The 21,331-nt window shown below is 38.2% G+C and overlaps 1 protein-coding gene across 3 annotated transcripts; it reads left to right on the top strand.

Moving 5' to 3' along the window:
- The first annotated feature begins 388 nt into the window (after positions 1-388).
- sh3bp4 (SH3-domain binding protein 4) lies at positions 389-19,678 on the top strand. Of its 3 annotated transcripts, none has more exons than XM_056251919.1 (5): positions 389-470; positions 4,387-4,573; positions 4,670-7,014; positions 14,513-14,701; positions 19,275-19,678. In XM_056251919.1, the coding sequence occupies exons 2-5, from the start codon at positions 4,462-4,464 to the stop codon at positions 19,497-19,499; spliced, it is 2,871 nt and encodes a 956-aa protein (XP_056107894.1). In that variant the 5' UTR covers positions 389-470; positions 4,387-4,461; the 3' UTR covers positions 19,500-19,678. The 3 variants fall into 3 exon arrangements, with proteins under 3 accessions (XP_056107894.1, XP_056107896.1, XP_056107895.1); XM_056251921.1 differs by having other exon boundaries at positions 405-470; positions 4,413-4,573; XM_056251920.1 differs by having other exon boundaries at positions 459-470; positions 4,375-4,573.
- The last annotated feature ends 1,653 nt before the right edge of the window (positions 19,679-21,331 follow it).

The following is a 21,331-nucleotide window of genomic DNA, read 5'->3' as shown; positions in this document are numbered from 1 at the left end:
AAAGCACATAGGCTAAAACTACAATTAAACATTTAAATTTACACCTGGAGTAGGGCTATAGGGTAGCTAATAAGACATATAGACCTTAGCTCAATAAAACTTGGCGTAGGCCCATTTATTATGGCAGTTAAAAAGCTGTATGGCAGTTAAAGTGAAGGGTTTGATATGTTTTTCAGGTGTAGCCTATAGTGCCAAATTCGGACACCCAGATTATTAGCCCTCCAAATCCCCAGGATAGGTAGGTTTAGGATTAGGTATGGAGAGTTAGGCAATCAGTTTGCGGCTTAAACCAGGGGGGTAATAATTTGTCAGGGAGTCGAAATTAAGCACAACAGCGGGACTCCTCCTGGCTAATGACGTCACGCAGCTTCTCCACTGAACAGCGAAGCGTTTGGGATTGAGACGCGCGATTACGACAACCTCACATAACGGTCCACACACTCAAGAGACTGGACTCCATCTGCAATAAAGTAAGTAGGCTATAATTCATATATATATTGGCCTTTATTTCTTCATCGGGGTTTCATAGATAGTGTCGCATTGCTTTTTCCGCCAATATCTACCATTGAGTTACAACTTTCCTTGCTGAATTTACACCTGCGGTTTCTGACAACTCAGTTTAAATAGAGTTTATGTTTTTTTTTTTTTTCGTCGTGTTGTTAGACACTAAAGTGTATTAAAGTGGAGCCTGTGTGAGTGTGTCTACTGAATTTCCTCGTCCGTTGAAATTTCACAATCCGTCTCAACTTGTCTGAGGTACACCCACCAACCGTCTTTTATCTTACATAAAGAATCTAAACTTACTGTTTGAGAATTTAAACTTGCATTTAGTTCTAAAAACCTGGACAATATTCGAGAAATGTCAGAACATTTTCTTGTGCGCCATATCTTTCGCCTGTAACTGTATCGGATGCAAATTTGATTAAGTTAGTAGGCTAACTCAAACCTTCATCCTCTCATGTCAAACTAGAAGCTCCTCTTAAATAATATATACTTTCTCTGCAGCATTAATGTTTAATTTAACAGTCTGAACATGATTTTCCACCCATTTCTCCTCAAAAGTGATCTGTGTATTAAGATAAATGGGAACATATTAAACATGGTCCAGATACTGTTTTGAACACTGTTTTGAGCTCTGCCTGGAATGTACTGTCAAAAATGTTTTTAATTAATTTAATCTTCACAGGTTAAAACGTTACAAATTCATGTTTAAATATTGCCCTGTACAAGGCTGGAACGCAGAGGAGAAATAGCCTTTTCGGTGGTCCTAGGTTGTGGAACAGCCTGCCAGCACAACTTAGGGCTGCTTCCATAACAGTTTTTAAATCTCTCTTGAAAACTTATTTGTTTTCTTTAGCTTTTAAATTTAAAATTCTTATTTTGGTATGTGTTATTTTTGTTTTGATTACTTGGATTTGTACACGACTTTGGTCAGGGACTGTTTTTAAGTGTGCTTTATAAATAAAATAACTAGAACATAGTTTATTGCGATGTCACCAAAAGCAGTGGCCATGCATGCTTCAAAACTCTGCAGGCTTGTAAAACAAGTTCAGTTTGGAAAAAAGCCAATGATATAAATGTCTACGACAGTAACAATTAATTCAACAAGCAGATTGTTAAATTGGTATGATTGGTATGTCCCACCATGTTGGCTCACTAAAATATGATAAAGTTGTACAAAGTAAGTTTTGGGAAATGCAGCACATCCTTATTTCACAGGCATTTCCTCTGTTTTTCTGAAACAAAAGGTGGAATAATCAAACAGTCTTTCACAGAACAGATCCTAAACACACACACACACACATGTTTTTAGGAACATTTTGCCCTAATTCTAAAGCAGCGGTTCCCAAACTTTTTTTCCTGCGCACCCCCTACTATGTCCCAACCGGGTTGGCGCACCCCCAATCCCCACTTCAAAAAAAAATGCAACAAAGCTTTGTTTTATCGCCCTATAAAGACTCATGTTTAATCATGCGCTAATAACCAGAACACGCATGACAATAACATCAACAAAGTTTCAATATAATGCAACAAAGCTATGCACAAGCTTCCACTTTTAACCCTTTCACACGTAAGTTTAAAATATTTTAACTGACCCCCCAGCGTGAGTTTTTCAAGGCGACGTTACGGTTTTTAGAACTTGTCACTTTAATGTTTCCATGGTGACGCGTCATTCCTTGTCACGTGACACAGCGCAACCACAACACAGCGCTGAATGAATGATGATCTGCTTTTATGTCATTTTTCCTTTTTTATCAAAAATATTCACAAATGTATTAGCTATAGCATGAAACACTGATATTCCGATTGTCAAATATGTGCAAGTGGATGTGTTTTATTGTTCAAACACCTTCATGATCGTTAGTTTGTGCCACAGAGAATCGGATCTGTTGGATTTACAACACGTGACGTCAATTCCTCCACTTCTCACGAAATACATGAAAGTAAGAGGCCGGTGAACTGGGAGAAGAATAGGGTAAAATGTGAAGCTACGTACACAATGTGTATCTGATATGAATAAAACGTGTCGTCTTATTATAATGAAAAGGATTAATATTGCCGCTTCCATAGAAATTAGCAAAATCAAAATCATTGTTTTGCTAGTACTTAACTTATGTGTATTTAAATGTCTGAAACCTAAAATAAACATTATGTGGTTGAAAACACTCAATGGTTGTGATATATGACAGCACTGGCTCAGCGCCAGCCAACGTGCGAAAGCACATCTGTCACGTTACCGGCTGCAGTGCAGAGCAGTGCGTAGAAGACAGCAGCTGTTTTCAACGTTTCTATCAAAAACTAATAAATTATAGTTTTTTTATTTAAAATAAAAGCGATTACAAAGGAAATGTTTACTGTTCATGGTTTTTATTTTATTGTATGGAAAAATCCCACTTACAAAACAGACCGCCATTACATTTTTCCTCTCGCGCACCCCCTGGTGGCAGCTCGCGTACCCCTGGGGGTGCGCGTACCACACTTTGGGAATCCCTGTTCTAAAGAAACTAATCTCTAAATAAGCAGTTTACCACAGATATAAATTTGTAGTCATATCTCGTATAATATGCATCTTAACACAGCTGCTCTCCATTTGCTGATACTTAATTTGCTGCTTATGTTATCTATTTACGAATGGTCTTACTATATAACATTGCCGTTTTAATTTATACAAAACTGTAACCCTCACTGAGTCAATTTGCTTTCACTAACAGTGAGGCTTTATGGGGACCTTAGTTTTAAACATATTGAAACATATTGAGTCTAGCCACATAGTGATTGCTTTGTTGGAGTGATAATCTGCTGCAGTGCAAAACAGTTAGTAGTTTCATAATATGTCAGACTGATGTGTGTGAGACGTTCCCAGTAGCCTACAGCTGGGCATTTTCTCTAAAGGCGCTTCACTGTGTGTGCTTTCTTCCCCAAGGTGGTAGCCATGGAAACCACTGATGTGTATAGCAGGAGAGCCTTTATAGTTCATGATCAGACTTAAGAGGATGCCGAGTTCCACTCAAACACTATCCTACTTTTGATTACTAAAAGCAAGCGTTGTTTGATCCTTACGCTTGCAGACTGCGCAGCTCAGATGGAACTTCTATTTATTTATGAATAATTCTAATCACTTTGCTCAATATTTGAAGCAATCATTTGACAACACAAGTCATTGCACAAAAATAAAAGTATAATAATAAACTAAAAAAGTAAAGAAATTTAGTTATTTGATTTCAGGATATAGAAGCAATTGACTGGGGCTTTTTATTCTCTGTTTGTTTTCAGGAGGATGTCACGAATAAGGTAGACATGTCTGGACAAGAACAAATATTTCTGCCCATATCTGCCTTATCATCAAGACATGTAGTGGCAAAGTGTGGCCTCTCTTAGGTTTAGGATAATAAATGGAACAAGGAAATGAAACTAAAATTTCCCATATATATATATATATATATATATATATATATATATATATATATATATATATATATATATATATACATACATACACACACAAGCCTGATAGACCAATATGAAAATAGTATTTTCTCTACAATGACTAATTACATTGAAGAAATCACAGTTATCACAGTTAACAGCATTTTTCTAATATATATTCTCTTTGTAGATATTTTTTTTATGATTGCACTTCTTAATCAGAAAAGAACTGTCACACAATCAGTATAATACAATCAAAATCAAAATATTTGAGAAATAAAGGTTTTTTAAAGAATTGCACATGGTAACATTCTTATGAAATTCTTACAATTTATCCTCTCAATTTTCTTGAATTCATAGTTGATCTCTGGTGGTGTTATTGTGCAAACAACATCAAATTTACTTTAAGAAAAAATCTCATAATGCCATTATATTGCTTTGTAACAGATATTATGGAAGGCCATTGATCTCTCAATCTGAAACAGAAACATGGGAAGAAAAACTTGAGACAAGAGGTGGAGTTCGACACTCACCATGGCTGCCCATCGCATCCGATCAGCGAACAACAACACTGTGCTCCCTCGCTGCAGATCTGAGGGCGCACTTATCGATCACAGTGAAGGAGTGTCAGAGGCCACCCTTACAGGTGCCAAAGGTTTCTTTTCTTATTCTTACCTTGAAATCAACGTATTGTTAACTTTTAGGTTTAATCTCATGCACCATTTCTTTATCTTTTTTCCAGCGCCTTCTCCTAGCGCCTTACGACTGGATGTTACCTCATTTGGAGCAGTCAAGGAAGTCATTGCCATTAAGGATTACTGTCCGTCCAGCTTTACCACTCTTAAGTTCTCAAAGGGAGACTGTCTTTATGTTATAGACACATCGGGTGGAGAGTGGTGGTATGCACACAACAGTAAAGAAATGGGATACATCCCAGCAGCCTATGTCCACCCAATCAATTATCGAGACTCGTCGTTCAGTGATAGTGGTATGATTGACAGCCTAGGTGACATTTCTGAGGGAGTGAAAGAAATGGACATCTCAGGGGAGTGGCCGGGGTCCTCCAAAACCACAGAATCTAGAAATGAAAATCCTTTTGTTAATAAACGGATGTCAACTAACCCTTTCCTAAATGGCACGGTGCAAGGCACCTCTGACCAAAACAGTAAGCATAATTTAGCAAATGCTTTGTGTTTTGATAATCTCTCACTTCCCATCTCAAACACCAGCAGCACTGTTAACATTAATGGCTTTGAAAGTGGGCTCTTTGACACACATTTTAGTCCCGGCTCAGGGATCGGTCCAAATCTTCACCGAAACAATTCGATTTGTAGGAGCAAGCGCTGCTACAGCATGTCAGAGCTGTCTGTCCTACAGTCCTTGTCTGATGGGAATCAAGGTTCCTTGAGTTTTTTTGGTGGCATGAAGTCACCTAAACCTGAGCATTATCAAAGTAAAGAGGATTTCAAAACGGCATGGCTAAATCATCGTAAACTTACGCGATCCTGCCACGACCTGGACTCCATTGGACAAAACCCAGGTTGGGGGCAAACCCAGCCAATAGAGACCAACATTGTGTGCAATCTGGACAGTGCTGGCGGTGCCGTGCAGCTACCAGATTCCAGTATCAGCATACATATCCCTGAGGGCCATGTTGCACCTGGTGAGACTCAACAGATATCGCTGAAGGCCCTTCTGGACCCACCATTGGAGCTCAACAATGATAGATGTACTACTGTAAGTCCAGTGGTAGAAGTAAAACTCAGTAACATGGAAACCAAGACCCCAGTCACTTTAGAGATGAAAGTGTCTGTTGTAGTGAAGATAGAGAGCCGCAATACCACAGAGGTGGTGTGCGTAAGAAGCGACTTCAAAGAAGGTCCATATGTCTCGATCCCACATGCATACATGTATGGAGACACGGTTCAAGTGACTCTGGACAATTTAGAACCTTGCATGTATGTCTCTGTGGTTGCCCAAGCACAAACTGTGGCCCCATACAACACGGTGTGGGAACATGTCGTAAAAAAGGTCACTCTTGGGGTATACGGGCCAAAACACATCCACCCATCCTTCAAGACAGTGGTGGCCATTTTTGGCCACGACTGCGCCCCGAATACGTTGCTAGTGAGCGACGTAAAAAAGCACTCACACTCTACTCCACCTGTTGTCCTCCAGCTCTGGGGAAAGCATCAGTTTGTACTAACAAAACCTCAAGACCTTCAAGTTGGCGTGTATTCGAACATGTCTAATTTTGAAGTAAAAGCCAATGAACAGGCAAGAACCGTGAGGGGATTCCAGATCAAACTCGGCAAAGTTGCCCGTCTCGTCTACATGATTGCAGCCCGGGATTCTACTGACATTTTAGATTTTACTTTGCGAATTCAGGTCAAAGATGATAAGGACTGTATCCTGGCCCAGTTTTGCGTTCAGACCCCAACCCCACCACCAAAAACAAGCACAAGCTCCGCTCAAAGGCGCTTCCTAAAGAAAAAGGAAGTGAGCAAAATTGTACTGTCTCCTCTTGCAGCGACCACAAAGTACCCTGTGTTTCAGGACAGACTAGTCAAAAACATGAAATTTGCTAAGTTGCTTAAAACTGTTATAAGACAGTCCAAAAGCCTGTATTTGCTAGAGTATCTTAAAGGAGATGTGATGGCTCTTTTGAGTGAGGAAAAAATTAAATTTAAAGGACATCTATGGACCAAAGAGTGGTACATCGGATATTACCATGGAAGAATTGGGTTGGTGCATGCAAAAAACATTCTAATCATGGGAAAAGTGAAACCTGTTCATTTCAAAGGGCCTGATCTTATGACTACAGTCCTTTTAGAACAGATCCTGAAGCCCTGCATGTGCCTGACATACATCTACGCATCAGTGCGAACGATATTGATGGAGAACGTGGCGAGTTGGAGAGCATTTGCTGATGCCTTGGGCTACATCAATCTGCCTCTGGCACATTTCTGTCGGACAGAGCCGGGCAGTGAGCCTGAAAAAGTGGCTTGTGTTCTCGAGAAGCTTAAGGAAGACTGCAACGCAGCTGAGGGCAAGGAGAGGAAGTCTTTCCAGAAGGAACTCATGAAGGTAAGCGTTGATGTGGATGTGAGAGCACCTTCGTATAGAAACTAAACATACTAATTGTATAAAATTTGATATTTTTTCAAAATAAATTTAAAAAATGATCAATTAACTTTTTCTTTAGTCAAACATTAATTAATTTATTATTTATAAGATTAGCAACTGCAAAGAGAATCGGGAGAAGAGTGACGTTTTTGAAAGTTAACAAGTCGAAAGTCTGAAAGTCAACTATGATGGCAATAGATCCAGCCTGAAATCAAAAAATGTCATTACTGAAAATTATAAAAACTTGATGAAGCTGCATGCAATCGACCTCGCATATGTGATTGAAGGATTTATTCTACACTTTTCGGTTTTGCAAATGAATAGATTTGTATTAATTAAACTATGAATAATACATAATTTCTGCAGTTCATATCAGAGCCAGTCAAATAAATATGTAATAACATTACTCAGAGCACTCTTCATATAACTGTCAATAAAGCTTGATGTGAAAACTTATGTCAACAGGAACATGAAGCAGGATGTTTCCTAGGGAAATATCAAGTTGCATTTTAGCTTGTATTACAAACACACTTTTAAATATAAATATGCTCTATAATGTATCAGTCAATCTGCAGTAATTACCTAAAACAAACCTCTCTATGTCAGAGAGAGTTCATTGAAGACTCTCTAAATAAAAATCACATATTTTAATGTCAAATTAAAAAAGCAATTGTGATTAAACCTCTAAATACAGGTGAAACTCGAAAAATTTGAATATTGTGCAAAAGTTAATTTATTTCAGTAATTCAACTTAAAAGGTGAAACTAATATATTATGTAGACTCATTACATGCAAAGTGAGATATTTCAAGCCTTTATTTGTTATAATTTTGAGGCTTAATTATGGCTTACGGCTATGATAACCTCACAATATTCTAATTTTGAATTTGGGGTTTTCATAAGCTGTAAGCCATAATCATGAGTCTATATAATATTAGTTTCACCTTTTAAGTTGAATTACTGAAATAAATTTACTTTTGCACAGTATTCTAATTTTTCGAGTTTCACCTGTATATCAATATAAAAATGCACATGTAAGAAGGACTTGCCTTGCCTACAACAGTCCACCAGTGGCCTTCTCATTAATCCTGTGTTTTTAATTAGCCATTTTAATGTTAAATATTCAAGGTAAATGTGGTAAATATCTGAAGGTTGACTTCCTGAAAAGTGTAAACACTGTCAGAAATTACACACTTTTTCCTTTAACGTTTATTTTTGGCTGCGATAATCTATGCAATTTTGTGTGTGTGTGATTCAATTACTCAAACCAATTTTGAAAAGTCAGAAACACACCAAATCACCTAACAATAATTTAGCAAAATAGGGTTTTTAAACTTTCAACGTATGTGCAACTGTAAAAGTAAACAACCACCCAAATGAAAAAAAGCATACAGTCGAAATGCTCAAGACTTAAAAAGAATATCTTCAGTATCTGATATCAACACACAGAGACATCATATAAAGGGCATGCGCAGACACGCTTAAGTTTAGTTAATGCTGGGTCTCAACTGAAATAACAATGAGCTCAAACAACATCTGCTCAAAACACCACATTTGTAGTGAGATTAAAATTATGATATTGACAATATACATTGTCACGTAGCACATCCCTTTGACAAAGTCAGTTTAAGAGCTTGATATCACTGAAGTGAAGCTGGCTAAATGATCTTCATGTACTAAAATTAGGAAGGGTCATCTGTGACCATCTCAAACGTGACACCAGACCTGTGAGTGAAAATGCCGGAAGATGTGAACGTGTTGAAGAGTCTTAGTTGTGCAGATGTTTCCTTTCTTATTGTTACCATCTATACAGAAGCATCAAATATGGACCGAGAGGCGCCATAATCCCTCCACACCTACAAATCTATTGCCAGGAGATTGCTAACAGATATGCAACTAATTCTCTGCACGTTTTAATAAACTACTTGCATATTCTGAATAGAGAAGAACTTGCATTTTAGAGCAATGGAATCCCTCTTGAATTCCCTCTGGCTTTTTGATTTATGAATAAAATGAGGTCTGCAGTTAATATAACACAAAGATAATTTACTGTTTTGTTTTACAAAATAAATTACACACAGTCAAATGTGAATTTTGAAACCCATTAGAAATTCCCAAGGGAAGCCGTGGTGAATTAGTCTTTCGGGTTACCTAAAAAATGGACATTCTGACTGAACAGCTTTATAGAACTTTGCAATTCCATTTTTTAATCAGTAAAAGTTCCAGTTGTAAAACTTTTTCCTGGCATATTCTCCAGTCTGGGCTTTATTTAGGGTCAGATGAATAGACATGCTTCAGAAGAACGAGTGAATGTCTCTAAACTTTTTGAGTCTTTGATTCCCAGCGGTCTCCTCCCATTTCCCTTAGCCTATTGTTCGAGCAGAAGAGTGGTTCTGTATAAATGGTCAGAGATTTCAGACAATAGTTTATAAACAGAAAAAAAGAAGAAAGACTGGTCAGCTTACAGGAAATCAAAAGAGACAAGCAAGAGGAAATATAATGAAATATGAGTAATATCATAAAATCAGATGTTAAAGAAGATGAATTTCAGAGAGAAGCGTACTGAAAGCATTTAAGTAATCGTGTGTTCAGCTGTCTTATTATTAATGAAAGCTGCATTGTCTAGTGCACATGCAGTGTTAAATCAAGGCTAAGAATCTAAAGAATGAATGTAAAGAATCTTCTTGATAAAAAATATCTTGATTTGCTCAGACAGGCTTTGTGTGTAATAATATATAATTAAATTCCTGTAGTAGGTCAACTGGTAGATCATGACGCTAACAATTCATGGGTTTCAGTCACGTGACTTTTTTGTTGTGGCCGCCATCTTTAGGACCATTGCGTTAAATCGCATAATCTCTCCCTGGTGATCGGAAAGATGTTGCACACTTAAATAGCACAGATGAAAAGCAACGGTATTTAAATAAAATAGATACTTTAGGTATAGATCCGTATTTACTGTTAAACGAACTGCTGACTCCACTAAAGTCTAGTAAAAACTTGCCAAATTTTACGTTTGCTGACATTTACATCTAACGTTACCTCGTCCACAATCCCTCTCCATGTCCCCACCACTTTTGAAACATCTTGCGGCACGGATGTACCAATACACATAAATAAAAGTAAAATAAGAGGTGATCTAGCACGCTGAAATGTGTTGTTTTTTAAATCAAGTGATCAAAGTGCTTGTTGACTCTGGATCAGTGGTGCAGAAACAGTGTTCTCTCGTGACTCGCGCACACCGCACAGTCTTCACACGGATGCGCGCTTTAATGAAATCACAAAATAAAATGCACACAAATGTGTTCCTGACTGATATACAACCACTGATAAACACAATCGATTTTAATAAGGGTTTTTTAATAAAAAAGGGTACGAGGGCGGATTAGAACCCATAACCTCTGACACGCTTGGCAAAAGTTCCGCCACTGGACCATCAAAGTACATATGTAAAATAGTCGGATGTTGAATGTCATTAAACAACAAATTAAATTCAATGGACTATTTACATTGATTGCTGGACATCGTAATGTTATTGTACAGGTATATCTGATTTATGATTTAGTGTTGTATTAAATGCCCCCATGAAGAAAATTTTCTTGATAACAGGAAGGGTAAGTGGCACTCTGTTAATCAAGCAATATTAACGTTACACCAGTAATCGCTGAACATAAAAGCATCGTTGAACTGAATTGCTAATAATGTTGGTAAAGCACATATCTCTTGTATTATCAGTGACGTTTGGACACCTTTATTTTCAATTCTCATTTATTTGTATAGCGCTTTTCACAATCAAAGCAGCTTTTTTAGAAAATGCATGTGTCTACATTACAATTTAGAGTGTCCGAGTTATGCATTTCAGCAATGTATATAAATCATGCAGTTAGCTAATAATCTATTAATTTAAACAATGCATTAAGGCAGAAACAGTGAGCTGTAGTTTAGCATACTGAAGCAGGTAACAACAACATAATTCAGCCAAACGTATAACTAAGGTTATAATGTAAATATAGATAGCGGTCTAGAATAAGGTTGTATATAGAGAATACGTGTTCCAATTGTAAACTACATGTTTTAATTTAGCTAGCTAACCTGTAATTGCTAATTTTACTTTTATTTAAATTTCCAGGTCAACGTTAATTTCTCAACATATCTTTGTGATTTGCTGTTATCACAGTTTACAGCACAGCAGATAGACGGCATGTTGCAATTCGGTCCTACAAATGGCGGCCGCTCCACTGTGTGACGTCACATGAAATCTATGAATACCTGTCAATTGGATTCCAAATGAACATATTCTTTTTTTTTTAAGCTTGATTTCACTGCAAGTCACTTTACTGAGTAAAAAACACTCCGATGCGCTACTCAATTGTAAATGTGTGTATTTACAGACTTTTTATAGGTCAAATTAACAACACTTCTTTTGGAACTGTTTAACTATTTTCCAGAATATTAATATAAAATAAACTTTCTCTGTGCCAAAATTAGCCAGCTAGGTTCACTGGGTAAACTTTGAATCATTGTATCATCAGTAAGAAAGAATCTGCACACCAAAAAATAAACAAATAAATCATGGAGATAAGAGGCTCAGAGATATAGGAAAGTCCAATGGACTAAAACATTTTTTACTTTTCTTTTTTTGTGCACCTCAATTTACAAGCATCTTGTCTGACATTATTTGTTTGTTTTATTGTTTTATTATTATTATTTTATGTGTGATTCCAGCATATTAAGAGAAATTTATTTTTAAATGATTACACATTTGGATATTCTGTTTTCTAGTTACGTTTACTTGACATTCTTGTCATATCTGAGGAATTAACATTTGGTTCTGGATTCTAAGCAGCAGATTTTGTTTGTCTTTCTGTTACTACTGGGTCTCTGGAGGGTGTACTTAATAAGTTCCTGACTGTGACAGGGGTCAGAGGTGAGACACCTCAGGAAACAGGTGCACATGAAAGGCCTTATCTTTCTTTAGCTAATGCACACAATCAATGTGTACAGAGTGTGATACTTTCACACACAATATGATCTCTATTTCACTTGCATCCAGACAGTGAGTGGCAAATTCACTTCTTGTGCTACAGGAGAGGAATGAAGATTGTACCGATCACAAAAATGTATCTTCCTTTTAGCACTGACTGAATGTACAAGTCAAAAACATACCGTCCTGTTTGTTTGTAGAACTAACATCTTTGATAAGATGGAAAGCATCCAAGACTCCTGCTATCTCATTGCTCCGTGTTCAGCGCCGTGTTCCTCCCCCTCCGAGCAGACTTCCTGTCATTCCAAACATTCCAAGCCATGGAACTGGAATCAGAGATTAGTGGGTTCAGGGCGTGTACTTTTAAACACTTGCTGCTGTTGTGAGACCATATTTGAGTGCATGAAGAACACCTGCACTTTTGACAAATGCATGTTCAAATGCTGAATTACATTCACTGATGGCACTAGTAGAAAGACTGATTCTTTTCTTTATTGTATAAAGCGCTAACAAAGTATAAATGTCACATGTCATCATCATCAGATCAGTTTTGTAGATCAGTGAATGTCATATATTCAAAAGGCACAGTGGAATAGAAGTCCTTATTCAGTTTTTTAAATGTCAGAACAAACTCTAAGGGAGAAAAGAAAGTCACGTTAATAAGACAGAACACTTGCCAAAAGAACGGCCGGATATTCCACCCTAACATTTCCCTTGTCCAAGGGGCCCGGAGTCACTCTCATTATATTGTGCTCACAGGAGCATGCACGTCGCTTCCTGCATATCGCCACATTTATCAAAGCACCCTGGATGATGACTTGACCTCTTGATTGGTCCATATTTTCTGAGGCGGTGCTTAGAAAACCACTAACACTATCTCTGTTTTGTAGTTTGTATTGCTGTCTTGGTGAAGGTTACTTATTAGAACAGGCTTTATTTAGCAAAAACTAAGGGAAAAAGAAAACGCTTTTTTAAATAGCAGATGACATGGTGTGAGATTATGAAAGCAGATAAACAATAGTACACAACTACACAAACTATAAATTTCAGTTTGATTTGAACTATTATACTGTGTCAAATATTTGCATATAGATTCAACGTCATTTACGATTTTGGGCATGATATTTTAAGCATATATGGGGTAATGCATTGTAGGGAAAATCGAAATCGACCGAAATTAATTCACAATCTCGAACTTCGAATTAAAAAATGGAATCGTCGATGCTGCCATGCCCCCATGTCACGTGCGTTCGGCGTGCCAAGCGGGAAAAAACACGCGTGTTGAAAAGCTGGAGTCTATGGTCAACCTCCTCTAAATTAGCTACAGCCATTCAAAAGATAGCATGGCAACTGCAGATGCAGGAGACCCATCGACAGAACTTGAACCCCCTCCTCTTTCATTGAAGTCGCAGGTGTGTACGTTTTTTGGGATTTCCAGTAGTTATGTTGACAACGTTCGTGCTTCAAAAAAAGCCACAGTTTACTTTGCAGACATCCCAAGTCTCGCGGAAGTTCCGGGAGTCTCCCGCATATTGATAGCGGCTCCCTGATGCCCGCAAATTAGTTAAAATCTCCCGGAATCTAGAGTGCTCGAGCAAGAGTGAGCGAGCAAGAGCGCGCATGCGAGACAGAAAAAACTGTGCTCCAAACCGTATAGCGCGCGCACGGCAGAGAGGGAGAGAGCGAGAGACCTTGCGTATGTGCCTCATGAAGCGCATGTAAGACAGTCAGAGAGCATCCTGATTGGCCGGTTTCGGCTTTAAAAAATAAATAAATGTAAAAATCGAGAATCGAATCGAAAATTTTATCGAATCGAGGATTTGGAGAATCGTGACACCCCTACTAGGGATGCACTGGTAATAAAATTATGGCCGATACTGACCTACCATTATTTTTTAGATGTTAAAGCTGATAACCAATAAATGGTCAATGTTAAAATTTGTAACTGAAAACAATGAAAACTGAAATAAACCATTTTGAATGTTACAATAGTGTTTGGGCATACAATATTAAAATGTACAGTTTGAGAAAATGGATATTCCTTTGCTAAAGACTGCATCTAGATGGACAGTTACATTTTTGTTATCATTTACCCTCATGTCGTTCCAAACCAGTATGACTAAAATAACATATTTTGAAAAATATGTCTCTTTTTTGTGCATGCAAGGAAAGTCAAGGGGTTCCTGTGTGGTTTTGGACCCCACTGACTTTAACTGTATAAATAAAAACAGTTCTTCAAAATAACTTATTTTGTGTTCCACAGAAGAAAAAAAGTCATGCAAGTTTGGAACATGAGGGTGAATAAATGATGACAGTATATTAATTTTTGAGTGATCCCTATAACACCTTTATGAAATTATAACTCTTAAGCAAGTGTTAGACAATTGCAAAAGAATTGCACAATTAAATTTCCATTATACCAATATATACCAATAGAGAAGGAAATTTGGTATGCATTTCTGTATATTTCTTTCAGGCTCTTCTGAAGATGGACTGTCAGGGCCTGGTGGCACGGCTGGTCATGGACTTTGTGCTGTTGACCACAGCGGTGGAGGTTGCGGGACGCTGGAGGGAGCTTGCTGAGAGACTGGCTAAAGTGTCCCGGCAGCAGATGGAAGCATATGAAGCTCCACACAGGGACAGCAGAGGACAACTGGACAGCGAGGTATAAACAAACTCACAATGCACCCAAACCAAATTTACTCACCATCATTTACTTTAGTTAGTGTGTAATGTTGCTGTTTGAGCATACACAACATCTGCAAAGTTACAACGCTCAAAGTTCAAAGCAAAGGAAGATATTTGCTTTTAAAGAAATAGTTTTTTAAGGACTAATACAAACAGCTGGTAGGGACTACACGACATTCCTCCCGGGTTAGTGACATCACTAACCCTAAAATGTACATAAACCCCGCCCCCGGGAACACACAAGCAGTGTTGAGAAGAGGAAGAGTTGTTGTAGTACAGCACATTTGTGAGTCTGTATACAACAAATGCAATAGCATGTCACTCTGTAGGCATCTTACAACAGTTCCTAGAGCTTCCCACACAAGCGATTTTATAGATTATCATGACAGAATATGCTAATCAAAGACTTGAAGATAGTTAACTCCACATCAGCAACATAAATTCATCAACTAACCATTCAGAAACATCCTGTTGCAGTCTACGTTGTCACTTCTTCTTGAGTCTCTCCATCATTGTCCGACTCCAGTTTCAACATAAAAGGCAGAACAGTTTCTAACATTATAGTGCTTGTCTGCGTGAGGTAATCGGAGCTGTTAACACACATGAGCTCGTGAAGCTCCGCCCTTTTGTGTTGGTAGCAGCAGCTCATTTGCATTTAAAGGGACACACACGAAACTACGCGCTTTTACTGACCCTCAAAAAGGGACAACTTTAACATGCTGTACAAAATTCTCTGTGGGGTATTTTGAGCTAAAACTTCACATACACACTCTGGGGACAACAGATACTTATTTTACATATTATAAGAAGGGGCATTATACCACCCTTTTAAGCTTTACATATGGTTGAGTACATTTCTGGGTGAAATATTCTTTTAAAACTGACTGGCTATCAACTAAAATACAAGGCTATACTCCTACAGGAATTTAACTTAAGAGCATGTTTTATTAATGACAAGTCATGAATGATGATTTTGGAATGTGGAAGCTCTGTTATTCTGTGCTGGTGCTGATAGACTCTCAGAGTACAGAGTAACATTAAATAGGGAGGCACAATATATCTCATGGCAATTTGTAACTATTTTACGTTTTGCAGAATTGGTGGCTAATTCATATGATCTCATTCGTATGTTTTTATACAATCTGCTTACGCCCCGCTGACAAATTAGGGGTGTGCTTAGGACATTCATGCTTACAGTTTTTTTCTTTTTAAAAATCGTACATTTTCGTACAAATCACATTGTACAAATTCGTGTCAAATCACCACCTTGTAAAATGCATATATTTTCTTATGAGATTGGGTTGTAAAAACGTGTTGAGTTTGTTTGCACAGTTTACACAGTGTTTAAAACACATTGAAATGCTAAGGACGTGTAGCCTGGCTAACGCCAGACCCAATTCTCGTTGAGACTTGGGTCTGGGAACCACATGTTCATTTTCTCGTATTTGAGGCGTGGTTTACGAATGCCCAGAGCCGTTTATTGGGTGCTAAGAATGTCTATCAAATGCGCCTGTACGTAGCTCATAGCCAATCGTTTCGATTATACCAGATGACGTATGTAGAGCGACAGAAATTAGACGAGGGAGACGACGATGGCCGATGGGTCAGAGATTTATGTGTAGCCTACACGATGGCGTGTATCTAACGGCCGTTTCACACCGCATGTGTGAGCGGCGCGTATTTTTTTCGCTGTGCATGTTAATCAATGAGTGCATTCACACCGGGAGCAGCGCGTGAGCGTCGAGCAGGAGCGGCGCGTGAGCAGCAGTGAAGCGGGGGTTTCGAATCTGTTTTTTGCTGCATTGCTCACGCTAAATTAAAGTGAAAGCACACTTTTGATGGACAAAAATAAATGTGATTTCACACAAAAAGTGCCCAAAATGCACAGAATTAGCATGTCTATTGAGTTTTAACAAGAACTTGAGTAGGCAAATAAAAGAAAATAAAGACTCTAAAATATTTATAGAAGATTTACCCGGTAAAAACTTGTTTTTAATTATTCAGTTTGGGTGAAAGTTGTGTATTATATAAATAAAAAAACTAAAGTAAACTAGCCAGAAAATATTATATATAAACGTTATTTTAGTTCATGTAACGTTAACACACAGACAGCTACAGGCTAGCACAACCCAAATCAAACACGAGTGTCTGGTTTATTTGTGTGTTTTGTTTTTTATCCGCGGAGTTGCGGTCTTGTAAACATCGAAAGTATGACTGAAACTAATAGATTGGAGCCATTTTCTGGGTTGTTTTGTTGTATTACATTTAACTTATATGCGAATGTTGTACACCTCCCCATTACAAACTTTCAAGACTATCAATGTTATAAAATGACCAACTTCTAAAAACAAATGTATAGTTGTCTTTGTAAAGAATTGCTCGTTTATATATAATGCCGAAGTCATATTTCAATCTCTTTGGAAAACAAGAAAAAACAAAATGACTTAGGCAATTATGCTATGAGGCTAACGATATGTAGCTTTGGAGCCGCTGCTGTGACACTGTACAAACTTCCAGTGTGAATACTCTCGCGCGTCTGCAGCTGTAGTTACGCTGACGCGCTGCTCAAATGCCGCTCACGCTTGCGGTGTGAAACCTATGTGTGAAACGGCCGTAAGGCTGCATCGAAAGGTAACTTCGCGTCTACTGCCATGTTTGATCCATAGGTATAAACAAACTGCTTTGGTGTGTCGCATAGACGCGTCATCGTCTTGCTGCTCCCTCCCCGTTCTGTGATTGGTTCCCTAAATGAGGCGAAAATTTGGTCCATGGTATCCATACTGCCTTTCAGCGTGAATAAAATCGCGCTGCGGGAAGGCAGTATGGGGAAACCCAGACTAAAGGACGTGGCTCAGATTGTAGAACATTGATGTGGCGAGCTGGATGAGGTCGAAGTCCGTGGGAGAACGCTACGAGGCCGGTGGCGTGATTATTACTGAGCAAGTCGACACCTGCGCGACGCACCAGTCTCGTATCTCTCACGGAGGAGCGGAATCATAAAAGGAGGAGCGACGACAGTGGACATCGAGAGACTGGTGCGTCGCGCAGGTGTCGCTCATTGGTAATCACGCCACCGGCGACCTCGTCCTGCTCACCACAATTGACATTACAGACAACTGTGCAAACAAAACACAGACATAGATTGTGTTTACATAAAGTTAAGAAAAAAAAAAGTATATCTGAAGTACACTGCAAAAAAAATATATTATCAATAAGTTGACAACATTTTCTAACATTACTTTAACTCATCAAAATAAGTTAAGCAATATTTAACTTTTTTAGTTATACAAGTTTTACTAGATTCAACTCATTTTTTAAGACAGTTTAATGTAATTTAAGTTGAATTGACTTAAACATCCAAGCTGATTGTACTTAAAAATTTAAGGCAGCAACTTTTTTTTTAGTGTATCGAATGTTGAATCTTCTAAATTGTAACAAATGGATAAAGAACAATGTCCTAGTGAGATTGGTGCGAGAGACAGTAGCTGACATATGAAAAGTTTAAAAATCAAGCGCAGCGTCAGTTCTGGCTGGTCACATTAGTCAAGCTCACATCAGCTGACTCTCAGCTGATCCACGTCTACCATTAGGAATACGACGCCCAGCACAGCATTCTTATATAAGCTCCTTCAGTATTGTCAACAGATATCGCGCTTCTCAGGATCTAATTACCTTCCTCCATTCCCAGCTCCTCCTCTCGGCCAGTCAGGATTGGCATTCTGATTCCCTTTGAATCTGACTAAATTCTTGAATTATGTTGTACATTAAGGGTACGTTTACACGACAACGATGTGCTTAAAACGGAGAAGTTTTTCTTTTCAGACGATACCATTGTAAAAACGATCCCCATTCACACGGATCCACGAAAACGACAAAAAACGCTGTATTCTTCTGCCAGGCCATTAGACGGCAATGAAACACGTAATATGCATGTGCACGACGTCATCGTCTTCAGAGATTCACGTTTTTGCTGTTTACGCAGAGACTGTTTTCAAAAACTTGCACTTTGAAACCCGTTTGAAACCCTTTGCGTTTTCAGGCACCCAAAACGCCATTGTCATGTAAACGAACAGCCAAAGCGCATAAAAAGTTTTACGTTTTTAGTTGAAAATGGTGTCGTGTAAACAGCCCCTAAAATTCTTAATTAATGATTATCTGCAATACATTCATGTTGGTTCTGTTCTGTTTACCCTAAGGGGGGCTTATCCATGCTAGGCTGCATGGATGCGCAGGGAGTTCTTGCCCATACCGCCAATCTGTATGCTAATTGTCAATCGTGTTTGACGATAGTGGTCCTGACAGAACTGGGTTTGAGCAGCGATTACAGCAAACCTAAGTGTTTGCATCTAGCTCAGAAAAGGAACCAAAATGTTCTACCAACAATTGATGAGATTATGAGCTTCCTCTTACTCTTTGTTTCACTGGCTTTGGGAATTTGCACACATTCACTCTAATGGAGAGTATACAGGTATAGACACCTGAATATCGTGTCCATGCAGGTTTACATGTCAAACTCAAATTAATATTTAAATTGTTTTCCTCTCACTAAGGCTATGTGGAAACCTGCCTATGACTTCCTGGTCACATGGGCAGCCCAGATTGGGGACAGTTACAGGGATGTGATTCAGGAACTTCACACTGGATTGGACAAAATGAAGAACCCCATCACCAAGCGCTGGAGACATATCACTGGCTCCCTCGTCCTTGTCAACTGTCTGGATCTCCTACGGAGCTCCGCCTTTAGCCCCTCCCCTCAAGATGACTGTGCCATATAAGGACTGCCTACACCAACTGACTTTTACAAGACCCAGATACACCTGATTTCAATTTATATTCCTAAAGGGCCCCTATTATGCTCATTTACAGGTTAATAATTTTGTTTAGGGGGTCTAGAATAAAATTACATGATTAAATGTTCAAAAAACTCATTTTTCTTTTAATTTACATAGGCACCCGTTTTCACCCTCTGTCTGAACGCTCTGTTTTAGTTTAGGTTTTTTTTTTTAAACCTGCCTTCCGGAAAGCCCAGTCTGCTGTGATTGGTCTACCGCTTGGAGCGTGTGTCACAAATATAATTCCCCTTACCATAACCGGCGCGTTTTAGCTTCTGGTGCTGTGAACAGGCACTGTAAAGACTACTGTAACTACGCTATGGCGTCAGTTTTGCTGTATCAGATCGAGCCTGCGTCTGATAATGACAGTCAAGAAGAACAATCTGATCGACCCGAACCACCATTGCAAGCATAACTTGTGCAGGTCACAGTGGCATTTTTTTTTTTAAACCTCTCTTCCATTTCAGATATGATACAACTTTCTCCATTAAGACATTAAACTGCATAGGTCAGGACGGAGTTGTTAAAAAAATGGTGAGAACACAACAAAAGTCTGTGGTTATACTGCTGAGAAATAGGGTTTAGATACTGATTCTTTTTATTTTTATGCTTTTGTAAGTCCATGTAATGATGTTTTTCCCTCGCACGCAGTAAAAAAAAAAAAGAAACTCCAGTTTACATGCACACACATTTATAATAGGTAATAGGTCCTCTTTAAAGACCCTTTTGTTAATAAAAAATTGTACATTGGACCAAATGTGTATTTCTGGTGTTTTAATACAAAACAAAGGCCTCTATCTCATGGATATGTAAAACTTCAAATGTAAAATACGATATGATTGTTCAAATTCATGATTTTATACTTGTAAATTTTTTACAAAAGACATGCTTTTACATAGGCTACTTTTCACTAATACTGTAATATAGGGCTGTGCGATTAATTGTAATTGATTTTCAATTTTGGCTTCCAACGATTATGAAAACAACATAATCGAGGTAAAACAATTATTGTGCTGCTGCCACATTCAGTCCAGGGCACCTTCCTTTCCTTCACAAGAACGCTTTCGTTCCTCCCTAATTAACCCAAACTTAACATCCAAAACAGCCATATATGCAAGTATTGTAAACTGCAGTCTACTGTTGCTAAACTGTGGGAAGTGTTTGATAATAAACAGTGTTATTAAAAGCACATTATGCCGCTGTTCCCCTGGTGGCTTTCTGTGTGCACAAACGAAGATAAGAAAATGGGCTTCAGATACGCACCTAAACGCGTACACACACAAAAAAAAGTCAAAATGCCTTTTTGGAGAGTATTTACGTAAACACAGTGGGTTATGTCTTAAGTAAACGTACAGCGTTGAGGAAGAAAATGTGTGTGTAACAGTATATTGTAATTGTGCATTAGCTTTTAAAGTGACAGCAGCCTAATAAACATGCTGCAGTCTGTCATTAATGATAATCAAACAATAAAGGCAAATCACTCGCTGATCTTGACTGAATAACTTAAGTAGCTTTAATAGGGATTAATCTATATTTAATGTGTACAGTAAGACTATGCAGTGTCATATCATATGCAGTGTTATTTTACATGTCATAATTATTATTTTTTGTAGACTATTACATATCTGAATACAACTGTTAGTGGCTACATCTTTCTGAAAATGTAAAACACTGTTTATTTAAATAGTATTTTCGTTCTGTTGTATTTATTTGTCCGTTTTGTTTGTAATTGATTTCTCTGTTCTTATTGTACTGTTGACTCTTGTCTTCTGTGA

This window comes from Rhinichthys klamathensis, unplaced genomic scaffold (assembly GCF_029890125.1).
Source record: "Rhinichthys klamathensis goyatoka isolate OS25496 unplaced genomic scaffold, OSU_Roscu_1.1 h1tg000090l_1, whole genome shotgun sequence".
NCBI classification, from domain to species: domain Eukaryota; kingdom Metazoa; phylum Chordata; class Actinopteri; order Cypriniformes; family Leuciscidae; genus Rhinichthys; species Rhinichthys klamathensis.
The sequence above is the reverse complement of the archived record's forward strand: the minus strand, read 5'-3'. Positions and strand labels throughout refer to the sequence as shown.

What these genes read in the sequence shown, in the direction of transcription:
- sh3bp4 (XM_056251919.1), top strand. Translation starts at nt 4,462, where the DNA reads ATGGCTGCCCATCGCATCCGATCAGCGAACAACAACACTGTGCTCCCT. An exon ending in GTCAGAGGCCACCCTTACAG is followed by an intron (nt 4,574 to 4,669) that starts GTGCCAAAGGTT and finishes TCTTTTTTCCAG; the next exon opens with CGCCTTCTCCTAGCGCCTTA. An exon ending in GAGGACAACTGGACAGCGAG is followed by an intron (nt 14,702 to 19,274) that starts GTATAAACAAAC and finishes CCTCTCACTAAG; the next exon opens with GCTATGTGGAAACCTGCCTA.